The 25,651-nt window shown below is 32.1% G+C and overlaps 1 protein-coding gene across 1 annotated transcript; it reads left to right on the plus strand.

Moving 5' to 3' along the window:
* The first annotated feature begins 1,081 nt into the window (after positions 1 to 1,081).
* On the plus strand, positions 1,082 to 25,026 carry LOC111000473 (muscarinic acetylcholine receptor gar-2). The gene is made up of 6 exons (XM_045629048.1): positions 1,082 to 1,226; positions 13,862 to 13,976; positions 14,763 to 14,898; positions 16,744 to 16,885; positions 21,770 to 21,953; positions 22,793 to 25,026. Exons 3-6 carry the CDS (start codon positions 14,816 to 14,818, stop codon positions 24,862 to 24,864), a joined length of 2,481 nt encoding a protein of 826 aa, XP_045485004.1. The 5' UTR covers positions 1,082 to 1,226; positions 13,862 to 13,976; positions 14,763 to 14,815; the 3' UTR covers positions 24,865 to 25,026.
* Positions 25,027 to 25,651: the final 625 nt, after the last annotated feature.

A 25,651-nucleotide genomic window follows, 5' to 3' on the forward strand; every position in this document is an offset into this window, starting at 1 on the left:
TAGTTCAGATACATAGGCTTCTTTAGTACACAGTAAAGAAGAACAATAGAACATGTCACTTAACATACATACTTAAACTTATAACTGTGCTCAATGGAGTCGATGTAATTAGTAGTATGATGATGTTTAAGCTTTCTGTACTGGGCAATTAATTAATATGTCAAGGATTGACATATGTCAGTTACTAGGATTAGGTTAGCCTTCCATCGTAACGACTCAAAATACATTAGGGTTAAATTTGGTATCAAAAATATATCAGTGTTTTTTCATTGATCAACCCACTACCGAATATATTGAGCTCTGGATAAGTAGTTTTTATTCTGTTAATTTGCTAAGAATTGCCACACGGCATAAACGTTCTGTAGATCTTCTTCTCAAGTGGTAATCTTGCAACGAGGTCGTATGTACGAGTGCTCTACAAATATCTAATTTTACTTAAGTAGTTTAATAAAACCAGTTTAATTTCAGCTATTTTAATACGAAGATATTATCTTATCATATAAAAGATACGCGCTTTATGGTATATGCTTATACATATATAGGTATGTCATTATGTATACGTGTAAATAAATAGCTTCATAGAATAGTAAATATCATAATATTTTTATTTAAGATTGGAAGACATAAGTATATATAATATGTATTGAAAAATATTAATTGTTATAAATTAATGATCAAAACATAATTTTAAATTTTTAGTTGTTGTCAACATTTACTTTTAAGTGTAATTCTTTTACGGATTTGTAGATTAGATAATATCTGAAAATAGTGAAGTAACCAAAGTTTTTTATAAAAAAACATTGTCAGATTTATTTTCATCTCTTTAAGTAAGTATTTTAAACATGTATATTTCTTATAATATAACAATAAACATATTGTTTTAATATATTGTATTTTAATTGCTATATTGGAGTTTCATGTTGTAAAGTACAAACAAATCATAGATTTCAATCTTGGCATGACCCCAAAAGAAATAAATCCGTGCGCTTCGATGGATCAACCGATATTCATCGTAGCCTGTTGCGTCGTAGCTCTACGCGATTTGCCGTACCCGTAGCAGTTCTCTCGTAGGCGCCGTAGATAAAACTCGTAGCGAACCCGCAACCCTCAGCGTATACTATAACGAAGAATTTTGATTTGAATATATTATTGATTAGAATTTATAATTTTTGCTATGGATCAATAAAAGTGATACGAAAATGTGTGTAAATTGGTTATAAATGGAGGTATGTGCCTTTTATCTTGTACTTTTAGATCTCTAGAATTTCTTGTATACAGTTATTTACTTTTTAAACTTCGAGTCAGTTCTGCCTAGTAGTATATAAATAGTGAAGTTATAAAAAGTTGTAAATATGATATGTGAAAATATTTTAATATATGAGTAAAACATGATTGGCTTAAATTTTTATATAAATAAATATAATTACTCTGAATAATCATTTAAATCATCGAAATACACGATTTAAACAAAATTTAAGAGTATATTCAAATTGTTACCGCTGAAACGGTATTATTTAATAACGTTAAATGAGTCTTAAAATGTTCATTAATAAAATATTTAAAATGAACTGTACTATATCTACTTTATAAATGGCGTGTACTATTTATTTAATGATCAAATTTGTATCATCAAATAAATTACAAAAATATAAATTTTGTTTTATACTATGTATATCATATTTTGGATATTAAACCTTTTTTCAATTGTATAACAAAGTGACAGATCCTAAAAATGAGATGTTTATTTGAAACTTAACAAGTAACTACTGAAGTGAATAATTGGGTTCGAGTTACGAGTTTCTAATGGTGCAGGTCAATCGATTTAACTTGCATTTGTTTAATTAGGCCTATATACTTTCAATTAACTACCGTGGACACAGATTTAGTTTATTCAAAACCTAAAATACAAGCCATTTTCTAGAGAATACAATAAACAAATATTTTCATAAAAGACATTCTCTGAATTTGAAAATTGACTAAGTACTTATATACTTTTAACTCAAATCCAATTTCACTGACTTTAATTTAATCATTATTAGCTCTCATAAAGGATGTTTTGAATGAAAAAAAAAGACAGATTCTTTTAAATTAAAATTACAAAGTAAAAATTTCTGGTCGTAATTGACGTTCTTCATTTAATATGATGAGAGACCTATCACTCTAACACACATATAATTTTTAAATAAATTTTCTCACTTAACCATAAAGACAAGATTTTGCTACAGATTCTTGATGGGCTGTAGTATCCATCATATGGGTTACTGCTTTTTATTTACGCGCTAAGCATTTTCACATAAGAATCTTCGAATAGGATATGTATTACGAATTACTTGTTACTTTCCAAAAAATGATAACCCACATTTTAAAATTTAATAAGGTCACCCTTCAAAATTTCTCAAAAGCTGTTATAATGTTCTCAAAACTTAGTCTTATATCAAGTTATTACGTTAATTAAACTTGTCCAGTGTCTTTGTCTCCCGTTGTGAACTCTTTAAGGGGTTTTTTATCAGAAAATAATATCAGTCGTAGTACGTACTTTAAAGAAGCCAAGTTTTAAGGCTTTTATTAAGGTCAAGTAAAATTAAGCTGTAATAAAGGATGTTACAGAATCAGAAAATATTTTATTTTCGACGTCCATTTAAGACTACGTACTTTTTTTGACGGAAAAAATTTCATCCAAAAATGCTGTTCTTTACACTTATGTGTTTTAGTATTACTATGGGTTTGGTAAATCACTCCTTCCCAAATAAATCTAAAATTATAAAATTATAAGACGAGGGTTTGAAATCAAAGATTTTACAAACATAAAACCGTTAAAAATTATTACATTTTTGGATAAATGTGTTAATATAGAGTTATTGGACAGTGGGCGAGCGAGTAGCCAAGTGGTAAAGCGCACATGCACTTACACGCTAAAAAACTATAATAAATTAATTTTATACACATGCATTACACTTAATACTGTCTGTCTTCTTTTCTTTCGATCTTTTTGTTTGTATGGTAACATACGAAAGCTTCGCGTTTGGCCTTTTATCAAAGTATTTTAATAAATGCTTAATTTTTTTTTAATATTTGTCTATATAGGGAATGATGGTTATTCATTTTTTTTTACTACTTATTTGGTTGTAATTATTTTATAACAAAATATGAAATTCCTGTTCATATTAGAATACTCAGTTTTGTTTAAAAAGTTGAGAAAAGGCTTTACTACCTTAATTTAAAAAAGCACACGAATGGACGCTCAAAACTTTCGACTCAAGTTGGAGTGCAATTAAAATCAGCATTGGAAAAAAGTTTTTAAAATTAGAAGTTTTAAAGTTTTACGTTCCTTTGAGTGTACATAACAGATTTTGGTTATGACTCTGTGCAAGTGGAAATAGAAAAGCGTACGGGGGAAAGTGATTACATTTCCTGGATTAAAACACCGTAATAATCTTGCGGTATGAAATTATTCTCATATCTCTAGAAGTAAAAAATGGGTTCTGTTGTTGGGGGGAATCTGTAGTGTGGAGGGGTACTGTTGTTGGCTTTAATGCAATTTCTGCCACGCACCAACCGTCTGCCCACTGAAGTATTTCCGAACCAATTCGCCTTACGGTCCTTTAAGAAAAGAGCGCACCAATTTATAAAAGGCTGACAGCGCAAGCCTTCTGGCAGTGCGAGTGTCCACGGGCAGCGTTGTCACTTAGCATCAAGTGAGCCCGTCTACCTCCTGTTACATATTTTTTCCTTTTCATGTTCGTTATCCTTTTCAATCGCAAAGCTTTAATGTAATGCGGTCCAATGTAGCATATAATTATTATTGGTAATCAAATTTGGGAATTTATTGATAATTTTAAATTACATACCAATCATTTCGGACCACATTTGATAAAATCAGTTCATTAAATAATTGTACGTGAACTATTTTATTTAAAATCTGTGCCGAAATTATAATTATGGCAATTACATTTAATGACGCGAAAATACATTTATTACCATAAAATACTTTTGCTATAGTCTGTATCACATCATTTCAAACACAGTAGGATAATCCAGATTATGTAGAGAGTTTGGATTGCAATTTCCATATAACTTCCTTATTTTCTGCTTAGCGGCGTATATAATAAGATTAAGCTTTGGAATTCATATACCCATTAAGCAATATATTGCAACTAAATTGTTTTATTATACCACTATTACTGTATATAAGAAAACGCCTTAGTAGCTAAGTTCTAACCCTATATCTTATATAGTCTGGAGGTAGTGAGCTTTATTTATATTGGTTTCGGGTTAAAACCTGTAAAAAGCTCCGTAACGGCACCGACGAGGCACCGAGGAAGCTTTTTTTTATAAATCAAATTATTTATTTAATATATATTATTTTCTTTTTAAATTCATCAAATCATATAAAGATATGTTTCATAATCATATTATAGGTGGTTAAAAAACTGTGCTATTGATTCGCTTGATTTACAACAATATTATATAAATACTAGCTGCTTAGTTTCTTCTTAATATGATTTTATTTAGGCTTGTTTGGTACATACCAACATGGAACATTTAGCTATGCTACCCCGGAGACTGTTCGGTTTTCCTAAATGAAAACTTTTTAGGTATTTCTGTGAATGTTTCTCTGTATAAAACAAAAAATAAAAAAATAGGGGTTAATTGTAGAGGGGTAAAAATTAAGGGTTGTATGCATTTTTGTATGCCGTATTATAACAAATAAAAACACAAAATTTCCTACGGAATAAAAAAAAAATATTGGACTTATGGCTAAGGGGTCCAAACTTACTAAATATGCATAAAAAAATTCATAAGAATCTTTCGAGCAGTTTCGGAGAAGTATGGGAACTAACAACGTGACACGACAATTTTATATATATATAGCTATATGTGTATAAAATATATACAGTGTCTGGTTTTCAAGGATAAACTTAAAAAAAGATTTTAGTAGTAGCAGTGGCAGGTCGCCAGTTATATTTTACACCTTCTGGATTTAGACTAATAAGGCTTGATAGAGTGATCTCCTCAAAAGGGGCTTATCCTTGATTATATCACCGGAAACCGTAGTCATAAATCAAATGACGGTGAAATTTGTCCCTTAACCTGGATCAACGTAAATTGAGTATTAAAGGCTTTGTCCACTTTTACTTCTAACGATGGAATTCTTTATTATTAATTTCATATTACACGACACATTTATATGGCTTTAAATAATGTTAGTGATTTGAAAAACTTCCTAAAACTGAATCTATTCATAAACAGACCTTATATATATCTAATTGCGCTAGTTATATAAATAAAACTAGCGGATCCGACAGACGTTGTCCTGTCTACACGTCTTTAATTTCAAAATTTCAATTTTTAATAAGCCATTTTGATGAAAATTATTATTCAAATGTTATGACAATATCTAACGATCCAGCACATGGTCACACACGATATAACACAATGATAACAAAACTTTTTTTAAATGTCGGGACAGACTAAAATTAAAATTCGAATATTATTTAAAATTTGACACTGCGATGGTAGCGCGGTCTGTCGGATCCAATGTAAAACATTCCAAACTAATCAACAACTAATAAATTGAAAATTAATTAAAAAAACATTGTCCAGCGGACAAAATTGTGAATCTAAACCATTCCCAGATCCCCTTGAACACACACAAAAAATTTCGTCTAAATCGGTCCAGTCGTTTAGGAGGAGTTCAGTCACATACACACGCACACAAGAAATATATATATTAAGATTAGTCAGGTTTATCTGACGCTTTGACGTTTAATATGTATTGTACGTATACTTCCGTACTTGTTGGTTTAATAAGAATAATTAACAAACGAATGGTATAGTAATAACATTTTTTTTAAATACTGAAATGAACTGAATTAATTTATTTGCTAAGTTAGTGGTACAATTAGATAGAATAATTATAAAAATCCGCACAATCAGCTATATTATTATTATTATTATTAAAAATCCGCACAATCAGCTATATAAGTGGGGTTGCCAGGAAGAAATCGCTTGTTAGCGAATTGGTGTCAAACTTATGATCTAAATACACGCAATAAAGACATCTTTAAAAATGGAATACTAATTTACTTTAATTATCAGCAGAGGCTTAATAATTTGCTTTGGATTAATCAATTAGTTAATTTAGTTTAAAAAGATTAATTTATTTTCCTTAATAGATTAATAATAAAACAGAAAAATATAAAACGAAGTTCTTTATGGAATTGGAATAAGGATGGGGTCAAAAATTTAACTTAAACTTGTATTAGACATTTAAACAAAACAAACGCGAAAAATGCTGCTTACAGAACTTTAGATATACTAAGTAAACACATGTCGTAGATAATAATAACCAAGACGTTTTTTGTAGATCTTTAAAGCTATGAAACCAAAACACTAATCAGAGATTTTTTCATATAACTGGAAAAATGGCCAGGAGAATCACCGGTAGTTAAGTGACACCGTTACTCATAGACACCTTCATTGCCAAAAGACTCGCAAGTGCGTTCTCGGCCTTTTAAGAATTGGACTGCTGTTTTTTTTGAAGGATCCTTTCCACATAGTGGTGGTGTGCGATAAAAAATGCCTTAAAACACATTTAATTCTAAAAACGACTATTCACTATGATATAAGGATGAAGAATTGCACACTTGATAAAACAAAGACTCGAGTTGCTTTTTCATTTTTGATAAAACCAATGCCAATAAAGCCGCGTCATTTGTTTGCTAACTTCCCCGAGTTGATGCACTCAGTGCTTTGTGCAATTTACTCGAAACGACCAAACACGAGTGGAATCAATATTGGATTCGCATTCGAGTTTTAAAATTGAAAAAATACTGGATTCTTTATTTGAACTGTCTAATTGTTTATTAGACGTCACATTAAAACCTGTGTGTACTTAAGTACACGCGTTAGAAGTTATACGTTTGGCGTAACAACATAAAAATCTTTTCAAAAACTACATATATTCTACGTTTATAGAAAAATCGATACTAACATTGGAAAAAAGGTATTTAATAAATTCAGATTTACTATGGCGCATTATCTAAGTAAATAAAGTTTATTTAAATATCACAAAACAACTTTTTTTTACTCTTTATTTTACAAAATAATATAGTATATTAAAATCTGTTACATTAGAAAACCACTGTGGTTTGTATTAATGTAACCATAGCAGTCTTATTTGCATGTAAAAGTGCATGTAAAAGTAGTTTTTTAATTTATAATTTATGTTGGTTAGTGTTAGGCTATCTGTTATCTGTTTGGGTAGACTATTTATTAGCCGCGGTTTGACGTTGTGACGGTGTGCTTGCGCATCGCATTAATTAACTCTCATCATTTTTCCCTAACGCGCTAAAATTAGTATAACATCAAAAATACTTAGGCTGAAAATTATTTATTATTAGTATCCAACATTTTATCCTTTATACTATTTGAATACATATAATACGGAAACGAGAATACTGTTAGTATACCATTACAAGAAGTACTGTATTATTTTATATTATTTCTATAAAAACTATACAATTTGCAAAAGTCTGCAAATATATGTTCACAATGCAAATATATCTGACTATTTTAACACTGTTAGTTGATAAGCCTGAAAAGCTTATAGCCACAATATTTTGTAAATATTTAACTGATCAAATAAAAAAAACTATTAAAACTTTTAACTGTAATTTTATAAAAGTTAACTTTATTTACCTACCTTTACCAGCACAATATGTCGCCTATAGATCACACAGATCTTCATTTCAATTAGATTCACATCATCTTAGTCGTCTGGTTTAAAGATTTATTTATGGAAGTACACCACATTGTACATAATGATCTTATCTCAAATAAAAAAGCTAAGCTTAGCCTTGTTAATAGAAATTAACATTATGTGAGAGACTCTTTACCCGCTTTAAGGTAAAAAAAATATAAATGTTTGTTATATACTTATCATTGAAGCGCCTAACAGAAAAAGTTTGAAGGGTGAAATCAAATTCCGTAACAAGTATGAAACTTGCAGAATTCGCAAGCTTCAACAGGCATTTCCATATTAAAAGTAGTTCTCAAGTATGTGATGGAAATATTCACATGACCTGAATATATATTCTACACATCAATACTGAGCTTTAAAGGTTTGACTTGAGTTACTTTATGTCCTATAACCCCTAGCTGGGGCAGAGCGTCCACAGTGAGTCTCCATCGCGTTCGGCCTTGAGCCTCGTATTTCACCTCGCTCCAAGTCTTATCGGCTCTCTTTGCCTCGTCCGCTACTGTACGGCGCCAGGTTCGCTTGGGACAGCCACGCTTTTGCTTTCCTTGCAGGTTCTAATCAAGCGCCAATTCAAAGAATCTTAAGTGTAACATAATCTGTTGCTTTATAATCGTGGAATTAATACGCGTGAAGTAAATTCTTGCAATAAATTAGACTCTGATGAATTCTTGAAACCCGATGTCCACGGCCAAATAGTGGCGTTTGGCTATAGAGACAAGAAGATTTATTACTTTTATAATATACAAAAAGCCCATATGTCAGAAGTGAAACTTCTTTATAAATTAATTATTACTAAGGTATAAGCTATAGATCATGTACGAGTATCTGATAACTCGAGGTGATTAACACCTATATTCGTACTATTTACTGTATACGTACTAATCATAATACAAATAAATAAAAAATTGGGTTAACTGCACAAGACGTTATGTAACAGAATTGGCATCAAAAGTCGTAATTAGTAACTACTAAACAAATACATAAACCAATAGCGTGTATTATATCTCTACATCCCTTTCTCACTCTCTCTCTTATTCAGTCTCAATAGCTCTCTCGCTTTTCTTCAACAAAAACGCTGCACAACTTCGTGACGTTTAACGAGCCTAAACAAGTTTCACTTCAAAAAGTTACAAATGTAAAACCTAATAACAAGTGCGACATAAATTACAGCTTAAACATACTTTCCACGATAATTTTAATTTCGTTTTGAGGAAAACGTTCCTGTTCTTCTCGTTCGATCGTTCTGATTCTCTTTACAACATCCCAAACATGTTCAATTGGATTAAGGTCAGGACTTAAACGACGGAGTCCATATTCTTGCAATTTTCTGCTGACGTGACAAAATTTCTGCTGACGAACTGTGCAGGCGAGAATTATTATCGTCCACAAAAATTGAATCTTCCATACCTAATAGTAGTTAGCTAGTGGACAGTCAGGAAGAGGCGTTTAGCTGCTAATACCAGCTACGACCTGACTCGTGCCCTTAATAACTCCGTGGGCATCATGTTGGTTGATATTGCTTTTGCAACAGTTACATAAAAATCAATGTATGAAATGTGTAAAGATTTAGGTCGAACGTAATTTTGAATAATTGATTCGAGTGGAAAAAATATTAATACTTGGAAATAATATATCTCGACAACAGATTAAATTGTCTTCAGAATCTTTCATATTCTCAGAAAGTCTATAAACGGAAGTCATTCAAGTAGCTGCAGATAATATAACACATAGGCCCATCCGGTACCCTTTGTTACGCCTCTTAAGCAGGCATCGAAGCGTTGCCTCCAAAAATGGATAAAGGCTTCCCATACAACCTAGCGACACAATCAATATACTGTTAGGCGCCTAAAACGACCGCGCCTTTGGTATGATATTTAGTTAATTGTATGAAGAATAATTGTTATATACTTTATTCACATCACAATACTCTAATAAATTTATTAAAAGTTGTAACTGGGCAGTCAACAACTACTTAAACGTAAATAGTCAAATTATACAAAATACATAACTTACAGTTTAAGTAATAAATCTTTCTATGTGTGCAATTAAACTGCCGCGGTGAAGAAACCATAGCGGAGAAACTGTCTTGTCTTAGATCCAAAGGCAATCTAGATGTATGTCTAGAACCGAAGGCTGATTCTTCTTGCCTTGATATTGCAGTAAAAATGAGATAGCTAACTATATAAACTGAGAAGTTACCTTTACGCAATATTTTACCTAAACACCCAATAACCTTACGTTTTCTCATAATTTCCTTTTTCCAAATCATCAATAATAGAAGACAGTACTAGCCTCAGCTTAATTCCACTTCACTTACTCAAATCACTGAACTGAAAATAACTTATACAAACGAATTTGAGCTTTATTTATTCCTGATACAATTAATAATTGAAATTCCTTTTTTTATTAACCGAGGCAAGTTCGGGAATGTTGTGGGACATATGTATTGTTTATGTTTTACGAGGTGTGTTGTCAAGTCTCTTGATCGAACGACTCTCAACCATTTTGTGTGTCCATCACTTGTGACCAATACACTTTAGTGCGCATTTCACACTGACTTGTAAGGTAGAGGAAAGTATCGTGAGGAAACCGGCACAAACCAGCCGTGTCTTAGGCGAGATCATTAGAATACTTTATGACTTCATTAGAATTTTTTAAAGTTATATATATATATATATAACTTTAAAAAATTATATGCCTTTAGAATTTTTGTTACTACTCAGTTCATCTTAAAGTTCAATGACCCCAATGTACGGTAATAGGCTATAGTTATGGAAAAAAACCCTAAGGAAAACTTTAACCTAACAAATGTCACAATTAAATTAATATTGGGTAGGAAGTCGAAGTGATAGCTACGATTCGAACGACTAAAAGTGAAGAGTGATTGTGAACAACCATACACGAATAATAATAGAGAGGAGCTCATCAAATATTCATAATGTTATAAACCTTAAAAAGAGAAAAAAACTGTCAGGCAAAGACCAAAAATCAGACGACGACAAAGGCAATTAATTTCCTTTTGTTTTTTAAAATTGAAGTCTTTTGTTTCTGTCGCGTCAGAGCGTGTTCTTAAAAAAATACAAAATTGAAAAACGCGAGGTATTCGTATAATATATTTGTGGTTGAAGAATCAAAATCTCTGCTCCATATTCTACGATTGCGCTGTGGTGTGCTTCCTTCCATTAACGACGAACTCCACACGGATGCCCTACATCGGTAATGACCGAACAAATGATTAAAAAAGTTAAAATTTGGTTTAGCTGCATCGTCATGTTTGTTTGCAGATGAAATGAGATAATTTATAATTTAGACTAAACAATTTCAGTATTAACACAATGCTGCGGGCTATGTGGATATACTTTCAGCGCGTAGAATCAAACGAGACTTAGGATATCATAAAACTATTAGTATTTGTAACAAGAGGTTAGCTTATATCCATTCATAAAAACGAAGCATGGCTTCATCATTATAGAAACAAAAAACACGCCATGCATGACTTGGAAGAATGTCAGCACCTACATATAAATTTAAAGCGATTTCAACCATCTATTCATGGGCTTACTCAGTTAGTAGTGGGGTTAGTTAGTTGCTTAGTCTTTGGCTGTCCCACTGGGGTAGGAATGATCAAATACTTTTATGTACGGATCTTTGTCTACGAGAACAAATGACAAAATTGCGTGAGAACGTAAGTAACGGCATGGAAACCTCGTAAAGTTTTGTTTCACGAAGATAAAAAGTTCACGGTCATTTGGAAGGAAAGGCTAAGTTAGCATTCAATTTATAGGAACATCTCATCTTAATATCCATATCTGTCTATCTAGCTAGCGGTACATGACTGTTTATGGAATCAGGACATATATATTTTTAAAACTAATTTTAGTTTCAGAAAAAAAGTATAAAAAGTGTAAAAAAAACTAAAAAAAACGACGTTGCATTCTGGGAGTGCTGGCAGAAGCGAAAAGTGGAATGGATAGGGAATAATTTTGCACGAATTTCTTTAATTATCAATTATAGAATGCAATATTTATTTATTGCTCAATCGTAGACGATCAGCAGGCGCAGGTATACATTTTCGCCGCGCTGTAGAAAGAGAGGGGGATATTTCCTCTCCTACGCCGCGCCATCTACTCTTCATCCGCCTTACGAATTTTCGATCAGGTCACGTGTCCTGCGAGTTTAATATTTTTTATCCATTCTAAATAAGTGTACGCACCCCTAAAGACATTTTCACTTAAAAAAAAAATTTAAATCTTTAAATCCCTGTGATATTATAGCAAAAAATCATGTAATTAAATACATGCACAACGTAACTTAGTTTTACTCTGAAACTATAGCTAGGAAATAAATATTTATTATTACAGCGGCCATGCGAAGAAGGAAAATCCTAGCTAGTAAATTCTAAAACGTATTGTAGACAATATTTCCTGCCTCCCTTGTCTGTATAGAGTCACGTTTTTTCGAATCCCAAGCTGATTTATAAATTCTGTTGATCTGTTGAGACGTAACCGTCGTCCAAATAATCGTGACAAGCATTATACAGTATACTTACGCACAGTATATTTGAAATAGCTTTGTATGCAATCTAGGCATTTGTGATTTGTGTATTACGACAATGCTAAAAAATACTACATAAAAAATTCTTATTTTACAGACTTTGCTCTGATTATAACAAAATAATATTCATTATAAATTTGCATGAATTGTTTACCTAATTATCTTTAATTTTAAAAATTATTTCCTGATTGACTTGGCTTGACTGATTTGGCTAGGTAGGTAGGTAGGTGGACTCATACTCCGCAATTAGACTCAAATTTCGTCCGTTTTGTGTAAAGGAAACGTCTGATTTAGCTAATTATATCTTAAAATATTTGTGGAAGTTTAGGCTTCAGGGTTCAAACGATGGAAGACATAGATAAGTATAGAAAAATACTAAAAAAGGAATTTTTTTTTAATAAAAACTGGTTCTAGATGGGAAATATCTGATGTCTTTATAGAAATAAAGAATTGTGACTTGTTTATATATATATATTTGCTGTATAAATGTTTTTGAAATTGTGTTTTATAGCTGTAGTATGATTTTAAAAAATGTATTCAGTGACACAAATATATGCAAGTCATACGACGAGTTTTTAAATAAATACAAATTCTAGGCCTCGATGGCTCTTATTTAACTACTCAATGTAAACAATTGTTTTAACTACCATCATTTAAAAATGAATTCAACAATTAAATGAGATTTGTGCTTGATAGAAAATAAATAAAACTCGGAAGTTTTCTTTGCTTGTTATTGAGAACAAGTCTTGAGTATTTTATTCAACTTGATGCCGAACTTTATTATTCATGACCTCACTGAACTCGAAATTATTATATTTCTGACAGCGATTATCAAATGAGATAATTGCTATCAGAAACATAATAAAAATCATTCATAAGTGTTTATCACCCTAGTTACGTACCGTAGTACCGTTAAATTTGTTTGCCTGCCAATTTTATGTATGTACTTTTTGTTACTACTCAATATGACATTGCTATGGAATACCTGGTTATCCATATCACAGGTTCTTACCTAGTTTAATCGGATTAATACCTGCAGCTGAGTTTTATCATCGGACGTCGAGGCAGAATACGAAATTCCACCCGTATCACCTCGACTTCCGCCGTTCCACAACTGCGCGTTTTTCAAGGTAGTTTTTGCCGCGCACCGCCACTTTGTAGAGCTGCCCACTGAAGTATTTCCGAACCAATTCCACTTAGGGTCCCTCAATAAAAGAGCGTACAAATTCTTAAAAGGCCGGCAACGCACTCGCGAGCCCTCTAGTATCGAGAGTGTCCATGGGCGGCGGTATCACTTAACATCAGGTGAGCCCGATGTTAAGATAATATGTAAAGAGCTCCCCGTTTGCCTGTTCTATAAAAAATAAGTTTGGAAACCAGTCTCCCAATACCGTGACAACTGAAATCTTATTTATTGTTGTAAATGTTATATGGGAGAAAAATGAATAAGTTATTATTATTAGTTAATTTTAAATGATGTTGATATTTAAAATACTTAGATTAAAGTAAATATTGACCTAAAAATAATACGTGAAACTATTTCAGATGAAATTAGGCCGAAATACGCGGAGATTGGAGAGTGAAGAGATAGCGGGACGCGAACATATGAATGCTTATCCTGTTTTAACTAGAATGACGTGTGACGACATTATCTAACACGGTAAGTGAAATTTAGCGCTGAAAATTACGGAATTTTGACTAAATCTAGGCGCGCAAATCTGTACTGAAACGTTGTCTGCTTAAATTATTTTTTCTATGTGTGGATTTAACACTCGCTTGTACAGTGAAGGAAGATATCGTGAGAATGGATCCAACGTGTGGCATAGTAATCCTGCTTGCTTGAAAACAAATTTTAATAAAGTATATACCTCCGCTAGAGCAGTGTTGGCCTAGTGGCTTCAGCGTGCGACTCTCATACCCGAGGTCGTAGGTTCGATCCCCGGCTGTGCACCAATGGACATTATTTCTATGTGTGCATTCAACATTTGCTCGAACGGTGAAGAAAAACATCGTGAGGAAACCGACATGTCTTAGACCCAAAAAGTCGATGACGTGTGTCAGGCACTGGAGGGTGATCAGCCTATTAGATTTAAAAATGATCATGAAACAGATTCAGAAATCTGAGGCCAAGATCTAAAGAGGTTGTAGCGCCACTGATTTATTTTTTTTATTTTATTTACCTCCGCTGAACCAAGAGGTATATATTATTACCTTTTTTTTTTATAAAGTACAACAGCAAGCAGAAAAATTTCTACGTATGTTTAATTGAAGGTTATAGTAGTTTTCTTCGTCTGCCAACCGAAAACAGTTATTGTTTCGGACGGAAAGGAAACGCAGTGCCATGATATTTCCCTGGAGATTAATAAGAAGAGCAAGGCATTTTTTAGTTTATTTTTAAATACAATATAAATACAAAATAGGTACATTTTCAAGTATATTTCTGTAGATGCAGTAGCAACTTCGTGGCACCTCAACCAAGACAATAATACCAGCCTTGAAATGATGAATGCGACGGAATCAAACCTCGATTTCAACAGATCTACACCTATATACATGATCGGAACTAATTTTATAACTCAATGGTAACTATACTTTCAGGGTATAATATAAATATGACTAGAATATAGAATCGAATAATACATTCGTTTGATTCAATCTCAGAATGAACAAAAGAATCGTTGGGTTATATATATTATAAATGCTTTGTTCTAAATTCAAATATATATTGCTTACTAATAATACAGTCAATTTATTATAATACTGTTAATAAAAAGTACATTAATACTATACCTATACCATAGTTATTAGATTATTAACTAGACCCCAAAATCAAGCAATTGGTTTCTAAATTTTAACCGACTTACTTATGTACTTAGACTTGTATATTTATATACGGTTTCTAAAGTATATAAACTCCACCTTTAATTAGTGATTCCTTAAGGTCGGTACTTGCGAGCCTTCTAGCAACGTGAGCCTCCTATTACATAACAAAAATTCTAGATAATTAAAGTCTCGTCAGATTAAATGAATGAACCTTCATTAATAAATAGCACACGCAGGCATTGAAGCTTATCATCAACCCTATAGCATTTCCAAAAAGGTTTTGTTTGCAAAGAGTCTCATACAATTCCGTACCTTTAAAAAGCTAACATTCTCACGTAGAGTACATGCAATCTATGAGTACTCGGTACATAGTGCGCTGCATTTTTGATGAAGTAATTTCCTCCTCGCTGACAGACAATATTACATGCAATACTGACCCTTAAAGGCATATTTGTGCAGGAGGCTGTTTAAATCCAGACAAAAAGGCTTTAATAACCTTTAGATATATACGTGAGAGACAAAAATATATTTTAAGACATGCACCGATATTAAAATCTTGTGATATTATACTGGTTGTAAATGTAAATTTACGATTAATTAAATTTGTTTTTCTTGACGTTCATAAGTGTACAAGTTTACCTATATGAATAAAGATATTTTGATTTGATTTGATTTGATTTGAAAGGCGCTGTTATCTACCATTGTCATTAAATGTCAGAGCTCGTAAATTAAAATCGTCAAAGTCTTATCAGATTGTAACTGTTATTACTAGTGGTTTATTAAATTTTCCAAAATTACTATATCTTACAATAACGACTATTAAATAGTCTATTATAATTGTAATTTCAAAGAAATTATTATTAGTATTATAACCATTAACAGTGGTTTGTCTGATTCGTCAATGTTGCTTGATTTATAACTTAAGCACTATTCAATAATCAAGCAATAATAATAATGACTCCAGTCATTATTAATAATTTAAAAATTATAAATTTAAGCCTTTGAAACTTAAACACTATGAATATTAAAGTAATCATTGACTCTCGTCCTATGACTGCCGTTTGACTCGTAGTCTGGATTGACTAAACTAGTGCACGAAATTTCCCGTAACTTGTTTATCAAAAATTCGGGTTGCAATGAATACAGACACTGGTGCGGCCTTTCGTTCAATTGAGCGGTCGAACCAAGCAGAATTCTTAATAAATTGACTCGTCGAAATTAAACGGCTCATGCCAACATACTTATTTTTGACGTCAGATGTCATTCAGAAATTGATCTTCTGGGGGCACACCATCATCACTTATTGCGAGCCTATAACACCTACACTACATATCATGACGCGAATAACACCCTCAGTTTATATTTCCATGTGACTTTAGCGGTAATGAGATAATATTTTATTTTATTATAGCATGGTATATTTTAAGACATTAAACCATTTTTAGAAATAAGTACAGTATAGGTAAAAACTACAAAAATAGCCCCATCTAGTTAGTTCTTCATTTAAGAATAAATTTAAATTAAATTGATTACAGATCTTCCCCGTGACAGTAAGTCGTGGTTATCACTGGATTTTTTGTTCTATAATATAAATGATTATTCAGGAAACTACAGAAGCTGAAACAGCGTGCCTGTATCACCACATCTAGCTATCCTGATTGCCAAGACTCATCAAATATCACCAACTATACAGATATTCTATATTTCAATACCTCAATTGAAGATGCAATCACAAGCGATCAATTGGTAAGTAGCGAATAGATTTAAGTATTCGTCAAAGGGGAACTTTTAAATCGTCAATCCTAGAAACATTATAAGTTTCAGCCTAATACTATGTATATACCTATACCTTTAGTAATAATTAATGCATTAGGAACTTAAATATGAAAAAAGGTATAGCTTCAATGGAGCCTTTTAAAAGGGATTATATTACAATAAACGTTGCATGTTGCAGTGTTTGTATGCAGGTTATAGCAGTGTTTGTATATACAAACACATAGATGTTTTTGAAAAAAATCTTTTAAACTTTGTTCTGGAATTATCTATTGAGTTTGTTATTGAAGAGCTGGGAATTCTGACAGGTATTTTTATTACAAGGGTTCCCGAACATTGTAATACATTGTCATAACGAATAGACACATTTTTGTATATTAAAAATTAATAGAAATTAAAAATATAGAAGTAAATTCTATATGAAAGATATAATTTTTTTATTTAATTGTTTATCTGAATCAAAACAGACTTAATAATCAAACTTATGAAAACATTTCTACTAAACATTGATGTAATGTTGAAGTTAAATGATATTCGGGTCATCGCAGCCCTAAGAAACTGTAACGACCCATAAAAGCGATGTACCGTGAAAGCACTTCGTAATCCCCATCAAATCCAAGCTTTATTACGGGATTCATTAAACGGTTATCTAATTGCATTTTAAGTGTTATAGTAATCACGATATAGGTTTTATTTTCGAATGATAAACAGTGAGCAAGCTCCTATTCGAATTACCTCTTTGCACCAATGCATTTTCTTTCTATGAGCGCAATAAATACTCGAACTCGACTCTGATCCCTGAGTTCCTGGGTACATACCCCATCTGTTCACCATTTAATGTTTCGTTTAATGCGCGCTTTTATAGTGAAGGAAAAATGAGTAAAGCACAGAAGGCTATGGTCAGCTACATTAAGGAAATGCCACAAAATAGATAGAGACATCTGTCATGTTATACTTGTTTTGGCGCGTTAGGAAAAAATGTCCGTCACAAATAACCGACACTCTGAAGCTGGCTATAGCTATAGCAACATTTCAGTTTTTCTATTGTTAATTCTACAAAAATTTAAATGTAGAAAGCTCCAATTCGAATTACCTCTTTGCACCAATGCATTTTCTTTCCATGAACGCAATAAATAGTCGAACGTTGAAGGAGAATATAGTGAGTAAAGGAAATAAAAAAATAGTTGAAATAATGTATTTAATCTTTCAAATTTGTATTAAAAATAGGGGTTGATAGAGGGTTGAAAATTAAAGGTTGTATATTTTTTTAATGCTGTTGATACAGTTGATAAAAAAATAAAAAAATATCTATAAATTAAAAAAATATATTTAGGGGGATGAAAAATAGATATTGTCCGATTCTCAGACATACCCAGTATGCACACAAAATTTCATGAGAATCGGTCAAGCCGCTTCGTAGGCGTTTAACCACAAACAACGCGACACGAGAATTTTATATATAAGATGGTTGGCAATTCCAATCTATATTTTTTCTATAAAAAAGTTCTTGTGAACAGTCAAATCTAAATTGAGAATAATCATGTGATTTGAAATTAGGTTGTAACAAACGGTCGAGTGGGGGCAATTTAGATCCGAAACGAGGGTCTTAAATGGATAAGGGTAGGATTTGAGCCCAAAAACCGCAATTCAGGGCGTAGACGTATATTTTGGTATGTCATTTCATAATAATATCGCTTCCATGGCTTATTGAAGCTAGGTTTTATACAGTGTATTAGGTATTCGCACGCTCTATAATTCTAGGCAACTCGAATGACAATTCAATTTCATTAATATAGTTTTCCCATTTTTTTGCTTTTACTATGGGTACTAGTTGCACTCCGGGCAGAAGTGAAAACTTGAATGTTAACATTTTTTAATATTTTTTTATTGGTAGGGAATAATTTTGCACAAATTGCTTTAATTATTATTAGTATAAAATAACTATCGTTTATGTGTTAGAATACAATCTTTATTTATTGCGCTATCGTACACAAACATGATTTTACACAACAAATTATATTACATGAAATACGCCGCGCTAGCTGTCTACTCTCCATCCGTCTTAGGATTTTAACATTTTTTTACCCATACCAAACAGTGTGTACAACGCTAACTCACACTCACTGAAGAAGTTTTCACTAAGTAAAACTTAAATTATGTTTAAAACTTCTATTAACTAATACTAATATTATGAAATGTTAACTAACCAATCGTTGTATAGATTAATAGAACTTTTATAATATAGTTTTATCAAAACAGTTATTGTCATCATCTGTTTCTTTGATATCATTTTGCTCTTAATGAGACTTAGTGAAGTAATAGAATCTAGACCGAGGAATGTTTTCTTAGTATTTGTTCAATGTATACAGAAGCGCTGACAGGTAATCGATGAGCAGCGATGTCAGGGCCAAAGCCTGCAACGTCATTTTGAATCAAACGATGTAGGTCTCAGTGTATAAAGAATCGTATAATTTCACATTCCTTTACCTTCACATACAAAAAAAATGTATAGTCTTGGATCGTTTTTAGGCAAGTTATCGATCAGCCAATGTCACTTACATTGTGGCTATATTACGGTCATATAATAATAATAATAATAATAAAGCCCATTTATTTCCAACAACCTTAAATAACATTTTTATCTTATTCATCTAAAACTATGTTATTGGAACCCCATGTAGGGTAAAGGTCTCTTATATCACAGACATATAAAAATAGTCAATTAAATGACGTAACATTTATTACAAGCAAAACACACTCATAACCGCAAAAAATAACAATAATAATCAATGAAAAAATATAAAATAAAAAACAATAAAACAACCTTTTCCCATTCGCCTCGTTTCAAATGTGTAATGCGAGTGTGCTGTGGTTGTAATTGACCCTGGCTCAGCATTATTCTCAGGAGCAGAATGTTCCATAGCGCTGGTCATTCTGCCAGAGACTACAGCCGCTAGTTTGCGGATCAGTCGCAAAAAAAGAAATAAAAGGAATGTAATAAATATTTTTCTAGAAGAAAAATAAAAATAAAAGTTACCAGTGTACGTAATGTAGTCTTGTGTAAATGTGTATAGTAAAATTAATAAAAATGTTAGTAAAATTAAATAAAAAGGTAAAAATAACAATAATTCTTAAGAAGTAGATATAGATTTTTTTTGGGCGGATTAAAAACCAGATTTCGTGGGATTTTTGCTGAATTAATAGATTTATCTTATAGCTGCGACTAAAATTACACTTGAATTTAATGAATTAATGATTCAAACATAAAACTCAGGGTCGAGGGTTAGGCTATTCGAGTCGATTCGTCGAATGAAGCCTATAAAGAAATAATTAAATTTTATTATGTATAAAAAAAATTCCTCATCACATAGAAAATGCCTTGCCATATATGACGAAAGGATATTGTCCTAGACTTAGCTTGCGACTCTCAACCCTGAGTTCGTGGGTTCATACCCCCTCTGTTCACCATTTAATGTGAAGGAAAAATGAGTAAAGCACAGAAGGCTATGGTCAGCTACATTAAGGAAATGCCACAAAATAGATAGACATCTGTCATGTTATACTTCTTCGAACGCGTGAACATAAGTACTCACACGTTTTTTTATTTATAGCAAAAGTTCTTCGACCAAAGAGAATCTCCAATAAATTTTATATTACCTTTATAAAAAAGCAATAGCAAGCAGATGCTAATAAAATAAAACGTTGAAACCAATACGAATTCTAAAGCTTGGAAATAAAAACTTTAAACCCATTTTAAAACAGCGCAGCTGTTGGAAATAGACGTTGTATTTGTGCAATACCTGAGGTTTAGTGAATTCCTGAAAACGTGTTTTTATATCGCTTTCATAAAATATAAAGATAAAATTCAGCCAACTATTCTCAGGTAATATTATAAATATTATGTATTATATATAAATATTAAGTATTTTCAGGTGCAGTGATTTCTCTCTATATGATCCTTGGATTTATATTAATTGCGACTAAACTATGAGGTTTTTAGTGATCTTTAAAGAAATAGATTTTTAGAAAATATACAAATGCAAATTTTTCCCATATACTTGTTTTATATTAATTAGTTATTTAGGCAACATAATTGTTATTATTAAACGAGGTTCTTTGGCCCTGTCTGTTAACCTGTATGTACGCAATCAAGTCAAAAACTAATAATCACATTTTGGACGGTTCTCACTAATATTCATAAAAAATGTGAATAAACAGAAATGTGGCGAAGGTCCAAGCAGAACTAGTTGGATAGAAACTTAAATCGTAGTGGTATATGCAAATCGTTTTCAAGGAGAAAATATAATCGTGTGAGGCTTCGTGGCAGTCACACACACAGCCACACCTACTGTTGTAAAGCACGTTTTGTAAACAAACAGTCATTTAAAAAGTTTACTTTAAATGTAGTATTACTAATATAATTTGTCGTACGCGAGAAGACAATAGACAATATTCTATAATTTAGAAACCAAGAAACTGTACATTAGATTTCGTACTCTATACTAAATTGTCCATTAGTAGATCGGACAGAACATTTGTGCGTACAAATAACGACTGTTTTACTTCGATATATTACAATCTAGCGAATAATAATACATTAAATTGTAAGGAGTAGGTTAAAGTTCACAATATTTCGCCAGATCACGATCTTGCGAGATAGATTACAACTTAACGGTATTTACAATTTTACGGTGACATGTATATTAACAGGGCACTGTTAAAGCTGTTATAAAAAGAAAGATAGGATCTATATCCTATCAAAACCATATTGTTGTAACGCCTCTAAATAATTATAGATTATAACATAATAGGATGTTAAATATGTTAAAAGTTATGATAACTTTAGTTCTCTTTCAGCAACCTGTGCTTCCACCATTCCCACTTTGGCTGGCGGCGATCATTGCGACCTGCCTTGTTCTGGTGATTCTGTTGACTGTCAGTGGAAATGTTCTGGTTCTTCTGGCCTTCCTTGTGGACAGAACGATACGTCAGCCTAGCAACTACTTCATTGCTTCTCTTGCTGCGACAGATCTGTTGATAGGTAAAATTTTCATAAGATTTATTAACAGTTTATTTCATATTATTTTGAAGCATTTGAACTCTAAATCTAATCTAATTCTAATAAAATGTTTAGAAGATGCTTTTATTTTATCTAGTTAGTAAAAATAATAACAGTGTTTTTAAAATGTAATTTCAATCATTGTCGGCAATTGTATATATATTAATTGTCATGTCATTTTTTAACGTAATGGCTACACTTCTTGATTTGACATAGATAATCTTCACAAAATATCTAGTTTACGTTATATATATGTTATCATTGTACAAACAGTAGTTATAAATAAAATTAATTAATCTTCTATTCACTATTATGAATTATAAATAATTTAGTTTGCATCAAAATAATACAAAATACACTGATTATTGTGTATAATTTTTCATCTTTCCGTAAAGTAAAGTAATTTCCGTAAAAGTAATCGATTGTGTTTACCAAGATTGTTTATTATTTATGTCAAATACAATGCTAAATTGTAACCTATATTTCACAAAGATGCATTTTACTACCAATATCAAAAGTTATTATGAAAGCCTTGCTTATGAAAGCTCATCTAGTATTCCAAGCGCCCGTCGCTTTGAATTAGTATTGAGAAAAACAAATCATTTCTGCTTTAAAATGCAAATTTCTTGACTTTTGTTTTTACATTTTATCAGAACGTTTCACATTTTAATTGTTTTATCTGAACAGTACCATTATACAGTCAGTAATGCGCTATTTTGATTACTGCGAAACGAAAACAAATACTGCTATTCATTGAAGTGAATTAACATTTACATTTTTCGCCAATAAATTATTTTTAAATTGGTTTTCCTTGTTACCAGGTACATTGTCTCTGCCATTCTACACAGACTACGTTTTGAAAGGGTACTGGCATTTAGGGCCATTGTTATGTGACCTTTGGTTATCCGTAGATTACACTGTATGCCTTGTATCACAATACACGGTACTATTAATAACAGTCGATAGATTCTGCAGCGTTAAAATCGCTGCAAGATACCGAGCTTGGAGAACAAAGAATCGGGTTATATGGATGGTGACTGTTACTTGGATTATACCAGCTTTGCTATTCTTTACAACTATTTTTGGCTGGGAACATTTTGTTGGATATCGAGACTTACAGGAAGGAGAATGTGCCGTACAATTTCTAAAAGACCCAGTATTCAATACAGCTTTAATTATTGCATATTATTGGACAACGCTTATAGTTTTAATTGTTTTATATGCAGGCATATTCAAAACTGCTTACGATATGCAAAAGAAAAGTGAAGCGAAACAAAGAAAAATGCAATCAATGGTTGCTTTAAGTGCAGGTGTTATGACTGGTATGGCAGGAAGAGCTGCTGGCATGGCTACGATTTCAAAGGCCACTGTCTCTAGCGAAGATCAAATAAAAGTGTCTGAATCTGTCCGTAAAGAATCGACCTCGAAAGGTTCTTTGACAGCACCTTTGACAAACTTGGGCGGTTCTTCTGATTCAAATTCTAGTCAAAAATCATCAGCGCATAAAAGTAGTGCGACTGTAACAGGAACTTCAACAACGGCTGAATCTGACGGAGATAAAAAAGATGAACAAGTTGAAGCAGAAAGATCTAGCAGTCCAGCATTTGATTCTGACGATGAAAGTACGACGCAGAATGTAAAAAAGCGACCTTCCGTTGTTAATCTTGTGATGCAAACAGGCACTATGCAGTTGCTTGGTAACATGCGCTTGAACGGTGGCATGCTTATGAAACCCGAATTAAAATCTTCTCAAATTATCAAGCATGACCTAGACAAACCAAAGTCATCCCTGTCGCAAATATCAGAGAAGAGTATCCTAGAGACTCAATCTATACAATCACACAATGGACATCCTGCAGTAAGTTTGCCACTCTCATCCGCTAGCAACATCTCGCCTTCATCATCTGGGATAGATTCATCATTAGAAAGGGAAGTTTCAAATACGATTGCTCAAAGAATCATCCCCCCTCCATCAGAATTCCGCTGTAGTCCCACGGTATCTGAAAGCCCTCCATCTCATTCAGAATCATCTAGATCTAAGGTCTTTAGACTAATTAAATGTGATGGTAGTGGCTATGACTTCCTATTAGGACTAGATGGTGCTGATTTGCGATACATGGACGAGAGTTCCATTATAGTGCCGACACCTCAGAATGAAAGCCCTCCATCTTCTCTTACATTCCCAACTGCTACTGATCCACCGTCCTCTCCAACATTGAATTCTGGTAATGTAACAAATACTTCCTTATTACAGGCTGCTCTTATTCGAGCGACTGCTGAAGCACAAGTTACACCTAAACCAAACCAAACTCCTCCACAGCCTGTTAAAGTTAATACTGAGGTAAGTTTAACAGCCGGAGAATGCCCTAAACCTGTCATCACCCTAGTGTCTTCCAATAACAATGATCCACAAACACCAAAGCCAAAGGAAAATAAAGCAGCGCCACTAAGATTAAATGCTGTTTTAAGCCCTGCAATTGAAAGCAGTGATGTTTCAAGCCCTGCAGTGAGTGGATCATGTCGCGGTGATTCTAGAAAGGAATTTGTAAAGAGTATAGGTAAAAAATTTAAAGTAAGACGTTCAAAACGCGATGGTTTATTTCCTAGTATTGGCCGCCAGAAGTCAAAGTCGGAGAATAGAGCTAGGAAGGCTTTCAGGACCATATCTTTCATTTTAGGCGCCTTCGTCGTATGCTGGACTCCATATCATATTTTAGCGTTAGTTGAAGGTTTTTGTACGGAACCACCGTGTATAAATCAACATTTGTATATGTTTTCGTATTTTTTATGTTACGCAAACAGCCCTATAAATCCATTTTGCTATGCATTAGCCAATCAACAGTTTAAAAAGACTTTTATGAGACTCTTAAAGGGTGATTTTCATGTAACGTAAGCGTCATATCGCTAAGGAGTTTTGGTTAGTTAGACTGTACAGTAAAAATATACGTCTGTGAATGTTATGAAAAATTGCGTAATCAGCTCTTATATAGACAATACTATTAAAAAACTAGCTATTGCTTTTGATGTATAGAATTCATCGTGTAATATTATATGAAATGTAAAATAGTTATAAAATCGTTAATGTTTCAAAGGGGAATAATTGCGTAATGTATAATATAATTCTGTGAAATAAGATAATAAATATTATGCGCAAAAGACAATAAATTGTAAATAAATATAATTGAAGTCTCTTTATGTGTCTAAATAAATAATTGTAAGTATTAGTAGTAATAATTTTAGCTTATATAAGAAGTAGTTTATGGAATCTTAAATTCATTTCATTTGGAAAAAAATTGATTATTAAATTATAGTTAATAATATTTTAACATTAAAAATTATCTTCGTAAAAGAATACTCTTGCCCTACACGAAGAACTTTTTATAGAAAAAACATTCGCCTTCTATACAAGAATACTACTATTTTTATTTGCGTTATTATTTAAAGAGAAAATATGACCATTGTGTTACAAGAACAAAGTCACTTTGTACTTCGTATTAGGACTTACGACATTTTGACAAAGTATAAAAATAACGTCTGCAAATCATATTAAAATATATATTTATTCATTTTTATTATATATTTAAAATATGAGAAGTTATGAACAAGCTCATGGCGATATATTTTTCATACTCTGTAAGACATATCAAACATTTTAATTTAGATTTTATATGGTTACTTCA

This window comes from Pieris rapae, chromosome 7, assembly GCF_905147795.1.
Source record: "Pieris rapae chromosome 7, ilPieRapa1.1, whole genome shotgun sequence".
Classification (NCBI taxonomy): Eukaryota; Metazoa; Arthropoda; class Insecta; order Lepidoptera; family Pieridae; genus Pieris; species Pieris rapae.